Source organism: Alosa sapidissima, chromosome 12, assembly GCF_018492685.1.
Source record: "Alosa sapidissima isolate fAloSap1 chromosome 12, fAloSap1.pri, whole genome shotgun sequence".
Lineage (NCBI taxonomy): Eukaryota > Metazoa > Chordata > Actinopteri > Clupeiformes > Clupeidae > Alosa > Alosa sapidissima.
In genome coordinates, this window is record NC_055968.1 from 20,789,372 (window position 1) to 20,802,726 (window position 13,355).

A 13,355-nucleotide genomic window follows, 5' to 3' on the forward strand; every position below is an offset into this window, starting at 1 on the left:
TCACAAGAGATGAATCAATCGAGCTCCCTTTATACTTTCGCTTTGCTTTTTGCTGCTTTGCTGTGATCTTTCCCGCATTTGTGTCTGCTTTCATTTCCTTTGATGCGTTGTCAAATTGTCTCATTTGTGTGCAGCACTTCTTCCAGGCCAACAATGCAGCACATATGACCAGTAGGGGTCCCTCTAAACATAGTCAGTCAGACTGAAACAGGATCCCTCACCCACCACAGCACAGTAGCCAAGCTGCACGTTATTTATGAGAAGATACAGCATATCCATGATCAGAATGACCAATATAGCCGTTTAGAAGATAGGAATCAGTTTTCTGTCTGGAGTACTTAAAGATTATGTAGATATTTATATGTGAAATAGTCTTGGACAGTTTTACTGGCCTTTGCTTACTGTGAGCATCTATACATGTGCCTCATCTGCCAGGTGAGGAATTGGTCCAAGACAAGATTCCCAAGCTTTGAATGAGCATTGCTTCTGCTTGAGGTCAGAATAACTTATCCATATTAAATTTGTCTGAGCACACACTGTCCTCTGTGATATATGGAACAAGTCTACAGCAACAGACGGAAAAAGAAAATGATATACTCAGCACCATTTAACAGCTATCAGACGCCTTCAGACACAGTCACAAATAAATGGATTGGTATGGGAAAAATGCTTTGATCTGCGGTGGTTTGACCACATGCACATTCACTTTGTCTTTCATTCCATCTTTCTCATAGACACACACACACACACACACACACACACACACACACACACACACACACACACACACTGTCCAAGCTTACATGCCCCAAGACACCCGTTGGGTGGAAAAGTGTTTTCTGTGGTTTGCAAACAGAACATTAAGTTTTAAGTCCCTTCTTTTCCCCCATAGTCTGGCTCTTGTGCGTGTCGATGTACCATAACCCCCCCTGGCCTCGCTCCAAGAAACCTCCAGCAGCCGCAGCCATAAGCCTGCGTTCTCAGCAGCCAAGAATGTGAAATTCGCTTGTTCCTGCTGGCGGCTTTGCGCAAGGTGTGCTTTAAACAGGTAACAGTGTCTGCAGGTGTTCATATTAAAGCAGCTGACATGGAAAGTCAAACAGGGCCTGGCACATGCAAGAACATAAGCGTGCATGTGTGTGTGTGTGCGTGTGTGTGCGTATGTGTGAGTGTGTGTGTATGTGCATGTTTGGTGGGGGGTATGGAGGTAGCCGACAGGAAAGCCTGCCAATACCGTCCAAAACCACTCTCATATCAACAGCCATCTGTGGAATGTGCGAAAAATGTGACCGCTGTCTCAGAGGCTGGACAGACAGTAATCCAACTAATAGGACAAGATGTTGTAAGGTGACGAACGTATGAAATCACTTTCATGCCTTTCTTTTTTTTAAAACAGAGCCTGACACAAAGAGAGATGGAGACACTATTATGACACAGGCCTCGCCAGGGAGCAATGAGGGTAATGGGATTAAAATAAAACATTAACACTAACATGCCAAGAATTGACTTCATTCCTTGTGTCTGTGCAGGGAAAAAGCCCCCACCACACACACGCACACACACAACACACACACACACAGAAAGAGAGAGAGTGGGAGAGAGAGAAAGAGAGAGTGGGTGAGAGAAAGAGTGAAAGAAAGAGCAAGAGAGAGAGAGAAAGAGAGAGTGGTGAGAATGGAACAAGATGGAGCACAAAGGAACACTTGTCCCCTGTCTGTCCCACTGTCACTTTTGAGGGCAGGGGGGCTGGGGGATTGCCTGGCACTTGTTTGAAGGATCCAATGATTAATTGCCCGCTACTTGAGTCTGTCATTCTGCCTGCCACTCGGACAATAACATGGGTCATGGCAATGCATCGATGTTGGCAGCATGACCTAGGAGGCTGACAACATACTTTCACTGCGTTCATTCATCTTAACACATGACTTCCGCAAATTACAGCACATTTAAAAGAGACGTTTATTTACCTTTTATTTACATTGAATAACTCAAATGCAGTAGGCCTACATCCTTTATTTGGAGATATTTATTGAAATCCATTAATCATTCATGTTTTGATTATATGTAAAGTCATGATATGAAATAAATTCAATTCATTATCTTTACTACATTCTTATAAACTGGCAGTGATAAATGGGACCATATAAACAGTAACAGTGTGACCTTCAGCTTCCTCAACTAAATGCTGTTAATGTCAATGAATGATTGATTTATCTCCTGTCAGTGTCAAAGGCCAGTTATGCCAGGATGTATTCCAAACGTTTATAGGAGAGATTACATATACTGACATTGTTCTACCAGACCAATCCAAATGTATTTCACACACACACACACACACACACACACACAGTATACAACTATTTTCAGGAGAACCTGCTCTGCCCTCCTCTCTTAAAAGTACTGGTGGGGGGGAAACACTCAAGGCGTTCCACCTCCTCCCGGCAGCAAAACATTAGTCAACTACAAACTTCAAGAGCGCGCAGCGAAAGTTCCCTCTGCAACGGATGAACGACCAGAGGATAGTGCCGAGAGAGGACAGACCGAACGAACCGATCCTCCGAGTGTTGGGGTGCGAGAATGGCGGAGAGTCGGCATGATTCCTGCACACTTTCAAAATGGCACATGTAGACTCAGTTCAATAGCAGCTCCGGAGCAATTTACTTTTCCTCAAACAAACGATAGTAAGGAATAGCGTGAAACAGCGTAAGACAGTGGAGGAGTTGGACGTCTCGAGGACAGCGTATCGTCTCTCTCTCTCCCCTCATCTCGAGATGAGCTGTCAGCGGGAATTGCGATGGTTGCTCTTATTCGCTGTCTTGCAAGTGGGTTTACCCCAGGAGACCCGGGAGAAATCGCGGCATTGTGACAAGCCGAAGTCGGTGAGTGGAGTTCGGCACCTCATTCGATCCCTATCTTAAACCTACCTGTTCAGGTTTATCTTTTACCTGCAAGCCATGTCAGCGAAAAGTCTGGGAGCCACGACCTACACCGGTTTTACTCACTGGAAGAAATATTTTTTAATACGTTTAATAATATAGCCTACTATATTCAACTTATTGCATTCCGATAACTACTATTGCAACCAGTATAAATTGCAATTAAATGTCACTACCCAAAGTTCCAAATCAAATAAAATATAGATAAAGATGTTACTGTTTTATTGTTATTATAGCCAAATTATTATATTAATAATAATATCTTTCAACCTACACTATCTTGGCCTGATCATCTAAAATGCATTTTCTGCTGTAGACTACATGGAACTGTATAGGCTAGGTCAATTTATTTTTTATTCTTCAAAAGGAATTATGCTCATCCGCAGGCCTAGCAATCCAACACACTGTAATTGTAGGCCTATTATTCCGCATATAACATGATATGATATGCTATTATATTATAATATATAGGCTAGATTATATTAGTCCTAGGCCTATATTGTTTTGTATAATATAATGGAAGTATCCAAATAGGCTGTGATTATAAACTATTCATAGACACCTGACACAGCCTCTTTGTGTCTTTGGTTAGCTTTAGAATTAACTGAAAAAGTTTTTCTTCCTTATAGGCCGAACTCATAAGAACGCTATGGAACACCCACGGCTGAACTGACTTCAAATACATTTATTTGGAAAATGTTTCACTGACCTTTGAAAACCGATCACATTTCAATGAAACACGAGCTCGTAAAAAAGTTATCGCGCCATTTGCCAATAATGAATTGGCTTGCTCACGCAGAGGCCACCGAGCTCTCGATTGCAATTAATCTAAACGCCCTGTCATCTGGCCGACCTCGTGTGTACAGTCGCTCCCGTCTGTCGGTCGCTGTGAAAATTCACCGCTAATCACATCGATTGACGAGAGCTTAATTAGATTCGTTCCCCGGGACAGTTAAGGAGTGGACAGAGTTCTGACTAACGCACGAATTCCGAAGGGCACACGCAATGCTATTAAACGCCGAAATTTACATTCATGACAGCCTTGGGCGAATCAGTTTCCATTAAGTTTATTGTTCTATCGCTATTAAAGTGTTTTACCACAACCAAAGACGAATAACGAATGCTCGAGGAGAAAAAGAGCCGTTTCCTTTTGTGTAACACGAGTATTAAAAAAATTGAATAGTTATTTTTCCATCAGTTTTTATCAATGGACCAATCAATCATATTCACATTAATGTGGAGTGCGCACGGTATTTTCAAAGGTCTAACCTAGTCATTTTCTTGTGTGTAATTTGTAATAGGCAGCGTCAGTACAGGGCTGTCTGTTTTCTGTTAGAAGTAATTACCCAATAAAATGGAGCAGTGAGAGTCAGTGTTCCAACTTATCCGAGGAGTGAAAAGGCTAGGTGAGCAACGGCCCTACACCTCTCAGTGTAATCACCAACTTTCAACGACTATAAATTCATGTGTCATAAAACACGAAAATATACATTTGCAGATAACTGTTATACTGTCCATTGTGAGTCTTACACTGTATTTATCACATAGATAAATACAGCAATACATACTAATGCACACCATTTTATCACTACTACATAGGCTATTGATAATAATGTCAATAATAAATACTATTCACCTAAAAGAGGGATTTTGCGTGTGTGTGTGTGTGTGTGTGTGTGTGTGTGTGTGTGTGTGGGGGGGGGGGGGGGGGGGGGGTTGTGTTAATGCAATAATTGCTGTTTGTGTTATCTTCAAATATTATGTTGCAATTTTATATACCACCATCTAGTACTAAGCTTATAGTCTATGTGTGTGTGCGTGCATGTGTGTATGTGTGTTATTTCACCATTTGCACGGGGAGAAGTACTTAAAACACATTTTCAGCCCACCTTTTCCCCCCACAATATCAGGTTTGCAGGGCATTGTGTTGATAGATGGCCTTCCATAGTTTTTTCTGGATGAAAGCCTATGCTTGTGCTGAATGAATTAATGTTGAGATTTCACATATATTTTCATGGATAAGGTGTCAGAGTTTGGCCCATGGCAGGTAGCGGCTCTGCTCTGTGTGCTTAAAGTGTGCAGACAGTCCAGCAGTTTCTCACCGGAGCCCGTAGTTGCTGAGATATTCTGTCGGACAATGTCCACGGCTCGTTTTACTTGGAAAAGAAAAGCCATAAACTCAGTGGTGCTGAATAAAAGTATATAGTTCGAAAATGTGATTTAACAACTGTCCCTCGCTTCTCCATTTTATGAGTACATTAAAACAAGGCTAGTTTCTTTTACTATTCTGTCTTCAATACATAACTCAAGGGAGTTTTCTAATGTGTTGAAATGAAAAAAAAAATTGGTCCCTTTGTGTTACTGTTGTGGTGGCTGTTGATGATGTGCTTATGTAGTTTAATGATAATGTAATTTGGTGTGGTGATGTAAAATAAACAAATTAGTTTGACCCTTAATCATGTTTTTTTTTTTTACTTGGTCTGTGGGTCTGGTTTCATCTTGGCTGACTCACAGCAGGAAGACATGAACTCCTTCTTGTGGAGGGTGAGGCGCAATCCGCCATCTCCTCCCTCCTACCTGTTCGGGACCATCCATGTTCCTTACACGCGTGTGTGGGACTTTATCCCTGAGAGCTCCAAGCGGGCCTTCCAAACCAGCTCCAACGTCTTCTTTGAGCTGGACCTGACCGACCCGCTGACCATCTCCAAGCTAACCAGCTGCCAGCTGCTGCCCAACGGCATGAACCTGCAGACGCTGCTGCCGCGCGACCTCTACCGGCGGCTCAAGCGCCACCTGGACTACGTCAAGCACATGATGCCCTTCTGGATGACGCCGGACCAGCGTGGACGTGGCCTCTACGCCGACTACCTCTTCAACGCCATCGCTGGCAACTGGGAGCGCAAGCGGCCCGTTTGGGTCATGCTCATGGTCAACTCGCTGACCGAGGCTGACGTGCGCTCGCGCGGCATCCCCGTGCTCGACCTCTACCTGGCCCAGGAGGCCGAACGGCACGGCAAGCAGACAGGGGCCGTGGAGCGTGTCGAGGAGCAGTGCCACCCCCTCAACGGACTCAACTTCTCACAGGTCAGACTACAATGTGTGTGTGTGTGTATGTGTCACACTGTGTTTAATGTGTGTGTGTGTACGTGTTGTGTGTCTGTCTGTGTGACAAACTATCCATCAAAGTAAAAGCACCGATTTAAAGGTTAGGGTTAGCATGAGAAGAAAGGAATACATAAGGGTTAGGTTGCAGTATGAACATTAGTATGTCTTCATGTGATATGGGTTTGTGTGTGTTTCTGTGTATTGGTTTGATTCCTATACAAACCAGGAAAGAAACATATGAATGCTCACCTAAACGAAGGCCTTGCGCACAAGAGCTCCTGTCGTAAACCTGCAGATGGCTTGCCTGCGATACGGGCTCGGTAACCCTAGACTGAAAGATGGGCTGAATAACCTAATTGCCTGATGACATAAACATGGAGAGGATCCGCGTTTAATTTCCCCTCCCGTTGGGGAGTACGGGGCCCGGGGCTGGGGGATCGGGATCGGGGCCGCTGAGGCGGACTAAATAAAGCTGGCGAAGGAATGGCTGCAACGGGCCGCCTATAAGTTAGCCCTCATGAAGGGTCTATTTTTTAAGATTTCTGGGAGGCCCCTGTATGTCTTTGATGGGGAATGACTCAAAGAGGTTGGGGAGGTTGGAGGAGGGTGTCTGTAGCTTAATTTATGCTCTTGCGTGCAGGTCGGAGCGCAAGGACCAACTGCACGCCATACGGACACTAACTCTCTCTCACACACACACACACACACACACACACACACACACACAGAGACAGTATATGCACACCTACACAATATACACACACATATCAGCGAACACATGCGTGCACACACGCACACACATCCGTGGCGCTGCAACTGAATCTGCATGCCGGGGCTGTGCATGTGACAGGCCGTGGGGCTCCTGTGCTAATTTGAGAGGCTCTGAGACTAGGCAGCCTCTCCTCTTTCATCAGCACCTCCTAACTATGCTGTCAAAAGTGCACATGCCCACACCCCCCACCACCCCCAGGCCACAGTCTTGGCCCCAGCGTAGGGGACTCGTGGGAACCGCAGGACCCAGGCAGCGTGCGACGGCTCTCTCCCTCCCCTTCACCTCCACCACCGCCGCCACCACCTCTTATCACAGGCATGCTGGAGGCCAGAGCCGCGTTCCCAGGCCGAGCACCATGAGCAGTGGCTGGGCTGGGGTGAGGACTGGAGGTGTCTGTGTAAAATGTCCATGGTTAGACTAACTTTGGCTTGTGTAAAAAACACACAGAAGGCATGCTTAAGTAACGTTAATAGGTGTAATAATTTCAAAATAATTTCAGTCATTGTGATTCTGTATACACTGACATATGGATTTGCATGGACACAAGACACATTGTTTTAATACAACTTAGACATGCAGCAGAGATACTCTGCAGAGTTTATATAGGGGCATTAATCTTACATATGGTATCACGATTAATTCGCACAGGTTTCGGGCAGATGGGCATGAAATCGTTTGTAGTCCAGCCTGTCCACATGAAGAAATATACCTCTGCTCAGTGTGTCCAATGTAGTGGAGTTTTCTTCGATAAGAAGGCCATGTCAGTTGCTGTGGTCGTTCCTCGGTAAGACGCTGGAACATCAATGGACTTAAGTGCTCAAAGTGGTTGAAAAATGCTGACAAATGAATGGAAGTGACAGGGAAATTATTATCGATTGCAACATAATTTGAACACCATGGCTCACTGGAATGTTAGACCACAGGGGGGAGGAAAAAACTAGGAGGTCAGACAGACAAACCGACGAGGAGACACAGATAGCACGAGGGCCATTGTGCACATTATCGTTGCAGATCTTAATCTGAAACATAAGCAGTGTGCAGAGCGAGGAGATCAGGCTCGGGAAGCCGTCCAAACCCCTGCTCGGCCACATATTATTTGTTCCCAATAAAAGTAACTGCTTACAATATCCTGAGACCGTGGCCAGAGGGGCCCCAGAAGCGGCGAGGACCAGTGATTCATCATTGGCCACCAGCCTCCTTTCTCTGAGGCAACCGCATGGGCCAGCTACATGTGTGTGTGTGTGTGTGTGCTGTATATGCTCATGATGAAACCGTCCAACTCAGCCCCACGGACCTAGAGTCGGCCTCACCTTGACTGTGTCCTTCCACTGATGCAATGTGTGTGTGTGTGTGTGTGTGTGTGTATGAGAGAAAGAGAGAGAGAGAAAGATCTGTGTCTGTGTATGTGCTGGAATGTATCTGCACTGCATGGATGTATGTGTCTACGCTTGATCATCTGCAAACTCACAGGAAGTGCGTGCTCTGGTTGGGACGTCCCAGACTAAAACAGACAGGTCCCCTCAGCGCACACTGCGTTCCTCTGCGGCTGGGGCTGCGGACACGTCTGGAGGAGCTTGTGTATTTTTTTTTAATATCTTTTTTTCCCCCTCCTGGTTTATCTCGAGGAGATGGTGGTCTGGCTGGGCCATTTGAGCCCGGGGGGTTCCGTAGGGTTTGGGTTTTTCGGGGCGCGGAGGGGAAACAGAGACGGAGAGAAACGCATGTTTCATCTCCGGCACTGCAGAGGGCGATGCAGTCGGACAGCTGGACGGGCCCAGGAGCGGAGAGAGGCCCTCTCTCCCTGCACACAAGCAAGGGCTCCGGGGAGTGTGTGTGTGTGTGTGGATGTGTGTGTGTGTGTGTGTGGGGGGGGGGTCTAGATTTGGAGATTTGTTTTTTGGGGGGGGGGGGGGGGGGGGGGGGGTGACGTCAGGAGAGGCAGAAGCAGGTTATCGGCAGTTTAGGGAGAGAGAGGACTGTGTGCGTCCAGCAGACATCCAGACACACAAGCTTTCAGGCTGTGATGGAAGTGTGTGTGAGAAACTAGTAGAGACTGCTGAGGTGCTGTGGTTGTCTCCTGGTTTTCCCCTCAACTGCTGGTCAGTGTTGAAAAACTGATTTGACCAATTGCTTTAATCAATTAATTTCAGTGACTTAAATCAAGCAAATAAATTTCAGTTAAAAACTGTAGATGATGACCAACAGTGGGCGTTTTTTAAATCATTTAGTAGTTAGTTGAAGTTTCAAATCTTTTACAGATTTGTAGCCTGCAACCTGTCTTTGATTCAAATAAAACAAATTAAATGATAAAAGGTTTACTATTTGACATCATCACATTATACCATATCTATGTACAGTATTTATGTAATATCATATATCTAGAGAAGAGCCCTGGAGATTGCACCCTGGTTGCTATCTCCCTGGTGTATAAATAAAACATTTTATCCATATCTCTCTGAATCATGTGGCCTCTGACACACAGGCACTACTAAGTCTGGCCCATGACATCACACCTCTGGCGCCCAGCGCCGTGTTTGGGGTCAGAGGTCGGAGCCCCGCTGACACAGCAGACTGGTCAGAGAGGAGGGGAGGGAGGGTCAGTGTGAGGGTCATATGCTCGGGCAGCAGCAGCAGCCGCAGCAGGGTTACACAGGGCTATTTCACTGGAGGAGCTGGGGAGAGGGAGAAAGAGCTCGGAAAGGAGAACATCTGAAGGCAGACACCCCTTAGAGCCTGTAGGGGGGCTTCTCCAGTTTCCCCTCAGTGAACGAGAGCGGAAGACAGAGAGAGAGAGAAAGAGAGAGAGAGAGAGAGAGAGAGAGAAAAGAGAGAGAGAAAAAGGAATAGAAAGACAGAGCAGATGTGGATGTGGGTTTCATTGGCAGGGTGACAGTGACATCTTTTTTTTAACAAGGAACCACCTGCAATCCTTGCTGGCCCCTGTATCCACTGGTCCAGTGTTGTACAATCTCACATGGCCACATGCGTACGGCCTCCCCTGACTCTGGATCAGCCATGTGCACAGATGGCCCTTAACATATTATTAACCTATCAGAATTTGACATGTGTCAGGTTATAATGAAGTATGTTAGAATCAAGGAAAGTTTCCCTAAGTCATGACGTGCAGTGAGCTTCCCAAGGATAAGGAACGCAATGGCCTGTAGCTTTTTGAGTAGAGGTTATCTTGTTTCAGTGAGTCACTCCTCAGTCCTGCATGCGTGTGTGGGCTAACCTTTGACAGAGCCAGGGGCCAAAATATGTAATTAAGCTGCAAACTATGTGCTTTTGTTTTCCGAAAGCATGCTGGGAATGATAGCACAGAGTGTGTTTTAATAAGCATCGCATCACGTTATTTACGATGACACCCACGGAGAGGGGAGCATGGAAAGGTTTGGAAAAAGATCCCGTGCGGCGACTCGGCAAAAACAATGCCGAGAGGATGAGCCCGTCACAAAAACACCCAGATGACAGCACACTTTTTCATTGTGTCCGTTGGACCTGTTTCATGTAAATAATGCATATTTAAATGACGGAATTAAGTAACATCTGACCCGCTCGCCACAGTCAAATATTTACATTCCAGCCGTCCTGTGTAAAGGAGGCTGAGCGGAGCAGAGTGGAGCAGAGTGGAGCGGTGCAGCACTGGCCCGTGGAGTCGGCCGGGCGATGGCTTGATGGAAAGAACAGCCACCACATGGCTTTGACTCGGATAACCTCCTGGCTTCCTGCTTTCTCTCTCTCTCTCCCTCTCTCTCTTCCCTTCTTTCTCACTCTCTACAGTATCTCTGTCTCCCTCTCTCTCTCTCTCCCTCTCTCTTTTTCTTCCTGTCACCTTCTCTCTTTCCTTCCTCCTTTTTTCCCTCTGTCTCTCTCTCTTTTCTTCTTCTTCTCTCCCATTCTATCCGTTGTCCTCTCTCTGATCCCCCCAAATGCCAATCCGTTTCTCCGTCTTGCAGATGGTCATTATGAGGGGACCACGTGTGTCCACTCGAGGTGGAGTGGGACATGCAATTAAGAGCGGGACATTGAGGGTCCCCCCTTGTCTCTTGAGCGACGACGGCGGAAAAGGGGGCTCGAAGGTGCATTGCGAGTTTTTTCCTGCCAATTCCAGAGGCAAATATGCGGAAAAGCTCTGGGGAACATGTATCGGACAATCTGCTGGCCCCGCCGGTGTGCATGCTGCAGTCCAACTGCCGCTTTAATGACTTAATTGGCTGCCTTAATGACTAAATTGCCCCCTGCTATCCAAAACCACTTAAACAATTATGGATTGGCCAGAGCTAGAGGCCTACAGTGGGTTTCAGCGGCACAGAGAAGGAGAGAGAGAGGACAGAGAGGGAGAGATGGAGGGGAGAGGAAGAGAGGGAGATGAAGGGAGAGAGGGGAGATGGAAGGGGGGGAGGCCAGACGTGATGTTGAAGGCTTGTGTGTGCTTTAGTGTTGTCGAATGGGAGTACTTAGAGACATCAAACAGGTAGATCTCCCTCGGAGGGTGGCATGTCCCGCATGGGCACCAGCTGCCCAGACGCCCTCTCTCCACCCTCTCTCTCTCTCTTTTTCTCTCCCTCTCTCTCTCTCTCTCTCTCTCTCTCTCTCTCCCCTCCCACCCCATGCCAACAGTAGATTCCATCTCGGCCCTGGCGGCGTATAATCGCAGGTGCGGGAGACAGCCCAGTTTCCCGGCCATTTGGGCTCGGAGGCACGCGCGCAAGACAGACAATTGAAATCGCGAACAGCTAATCGCTGGGGGAAAAAAGCCACCAGCCCGCAGTGTCTGATGTCAGCGTGCTGCACATGCTCTGGAGAGAGGAGAGGGGATTGTGATGGGGTGGGGGGGGGGGGGGGTTGTGGTGTGTGTGTGTGGGGGGGGGGGGGGGGGGGGGGGGCAGACTTCGGAGTAGTCTTGAGGAATGAGTGACTCTCTCTCTCTCTCTCTCTCTCTCTCTCTCCCCTCCCACCCCATGCCAACAGTAGATTCGATCTCGGCCCTGGCGGCGTATAATCGCAGGTGCGGGAGACAGCCCAGTTTCCCGGCCATTTGGGCTCGGAGGCACGCGCGCAAGACAGACAATTGAAATCGCGAACAGCTAATCGCTGGGGGAAAAAAGCCACCAGCCCGCAGTGTCTGATGTCAGCGTGCTGCACATGCTCTGGAGAGAGGAGAGGGGATTGTGACGGGGTGGGGGGGGGGGGGGGGGGTTGTGGTGTGTGTGTGTGGGGGGGGGGGGGCAGACTTCGGAGGAGTCTTGAGGAATGAGTGACCTTTGGAGGGGATATTAGTATGAGATGTATTGGCTTTCTTACCTCCGCTTGAGCGGTCCTGTGTAGAAGCAGCAGGGCTCGGCATGTCTCCCCCAACACGCCAAGCCTCCTGGTGAGAAGGTGGACCGGGTGGGCTGGGGTTGAGGGGTGCTGCCTGCTGCCGGTAATGTCTTCCCCACATTGAGCCGTACCATTGAGGTACAGCTGAAAGAGAGTGAATGAGAGGGAGAGAGAGAGAGAGAGAGAGAGAGGTTGGCTCGGAGAACCCAAGGACCGAGGGAGAGGTAGAGTGCTATTCCACACGGCCGTGTCCCCTGAATGCCAAGATCCCCACCTTTTTTCTCTCGCTTCCACATTCCTGCTCTTCTGAATGGAACACTCATTTCACCTTCGCTTTAATGGCCCGCCGTCACGCAACGGCAAAAAGCTGCTCTTCCTCCTGTTGTTTCTATCAAAGTGCAAATGTTTCTCTCAGTTTCCCGCTCACATTCTCTCGCTTGCTTTTTCTGTCTGTCTGTTTCTCTCTCTCTCTCTCTCTCTCTCTCTCTCTTTCTCTCTTTCTCTTTCTCTCTCTTTCAAAGTTTTCATAAGTCATGGTAGAGTAACATCCCTATGCAGGACAGTGACCATAAAAGCAATGGAAATTGATCGAGAGATCTTGCCTGGACAGACCCTTGCTTTTGTTCCTGGGTGGTTATTATATGTGGCAGCAGACACTGATTGATGGCATGCAGGAATTTGCCTCCGACATATTCCCAAGAAACACTTTCCCGGGAATGCCTTAGTCGGGGCCCGGCGATAGAAATCTCAGATCAGAATCCCAGGCAATCCATCTGATCGCCTGCACTTCTGCTCCTTTGATGTTTCCCTAGCGCTCCAAAGCGGAGTGGCATTCCTCAGGTGAAAACGAGACAAGAGAACTTTTTTTACGGCCACAGGGCAGACAACTCCCCCGACAGCAACGGGTAATGAGGAAAAGAGGGAAAGAGAGAGAGAGAGAAAAAAAGTTCCCTTAAAAAATTAGTTCCCCGACCCTGAGATATTGAGCGAGGTTCAGAGGTCCCGGGGTCAAACCTGGTACGGATCTTATCAGACTCAGCGAGGCCGAGACCCGGCGGTGACCCGTGTCTTTAATATGATCCATGCACAAACCCCCTTAATGTGTCCCTCAGGCTCGGGCAGGGCCGGCGAAAACCCCACCAGAACACTCAGGCTGTTCGCCGGACTTTGGTTCGGACTCTGTCTAAGCCCATTTGCCCCTAAGGGTAACATCATCAGCA

The 13,355-nt window shown here is 47.7% G+C and overlaps 1 protein-coding gene across 1 annotated transcript in view; it reads left to right on the plus strand.

The window, feature by feature from the left end:
* Positions 1-2,403: 2,403 nt before the first annotated feature.
* trabd2b (TraB domain containing 2B) overlaps positions 2,404-13,355 on the plus strand; it is a 76,043-nt gene continuing 65,091 nt past the window's right edge. Inside the window, exons 1-2 of the mRNA XM_042057934.1 lie at positions 2,404-2,879; positions 5,451-6,020. Of these exons, the coding sequence (XP_041913868.1) occupies positions 2,772-2,879; positions 5,451-6,020 (678 nt within the window). The 5' untranslated portion in view covers positions 2,404-2,771. The remainder of the gene's footprint in view (positions 2,880-5,450; positions 6,021-13,355) is intronic.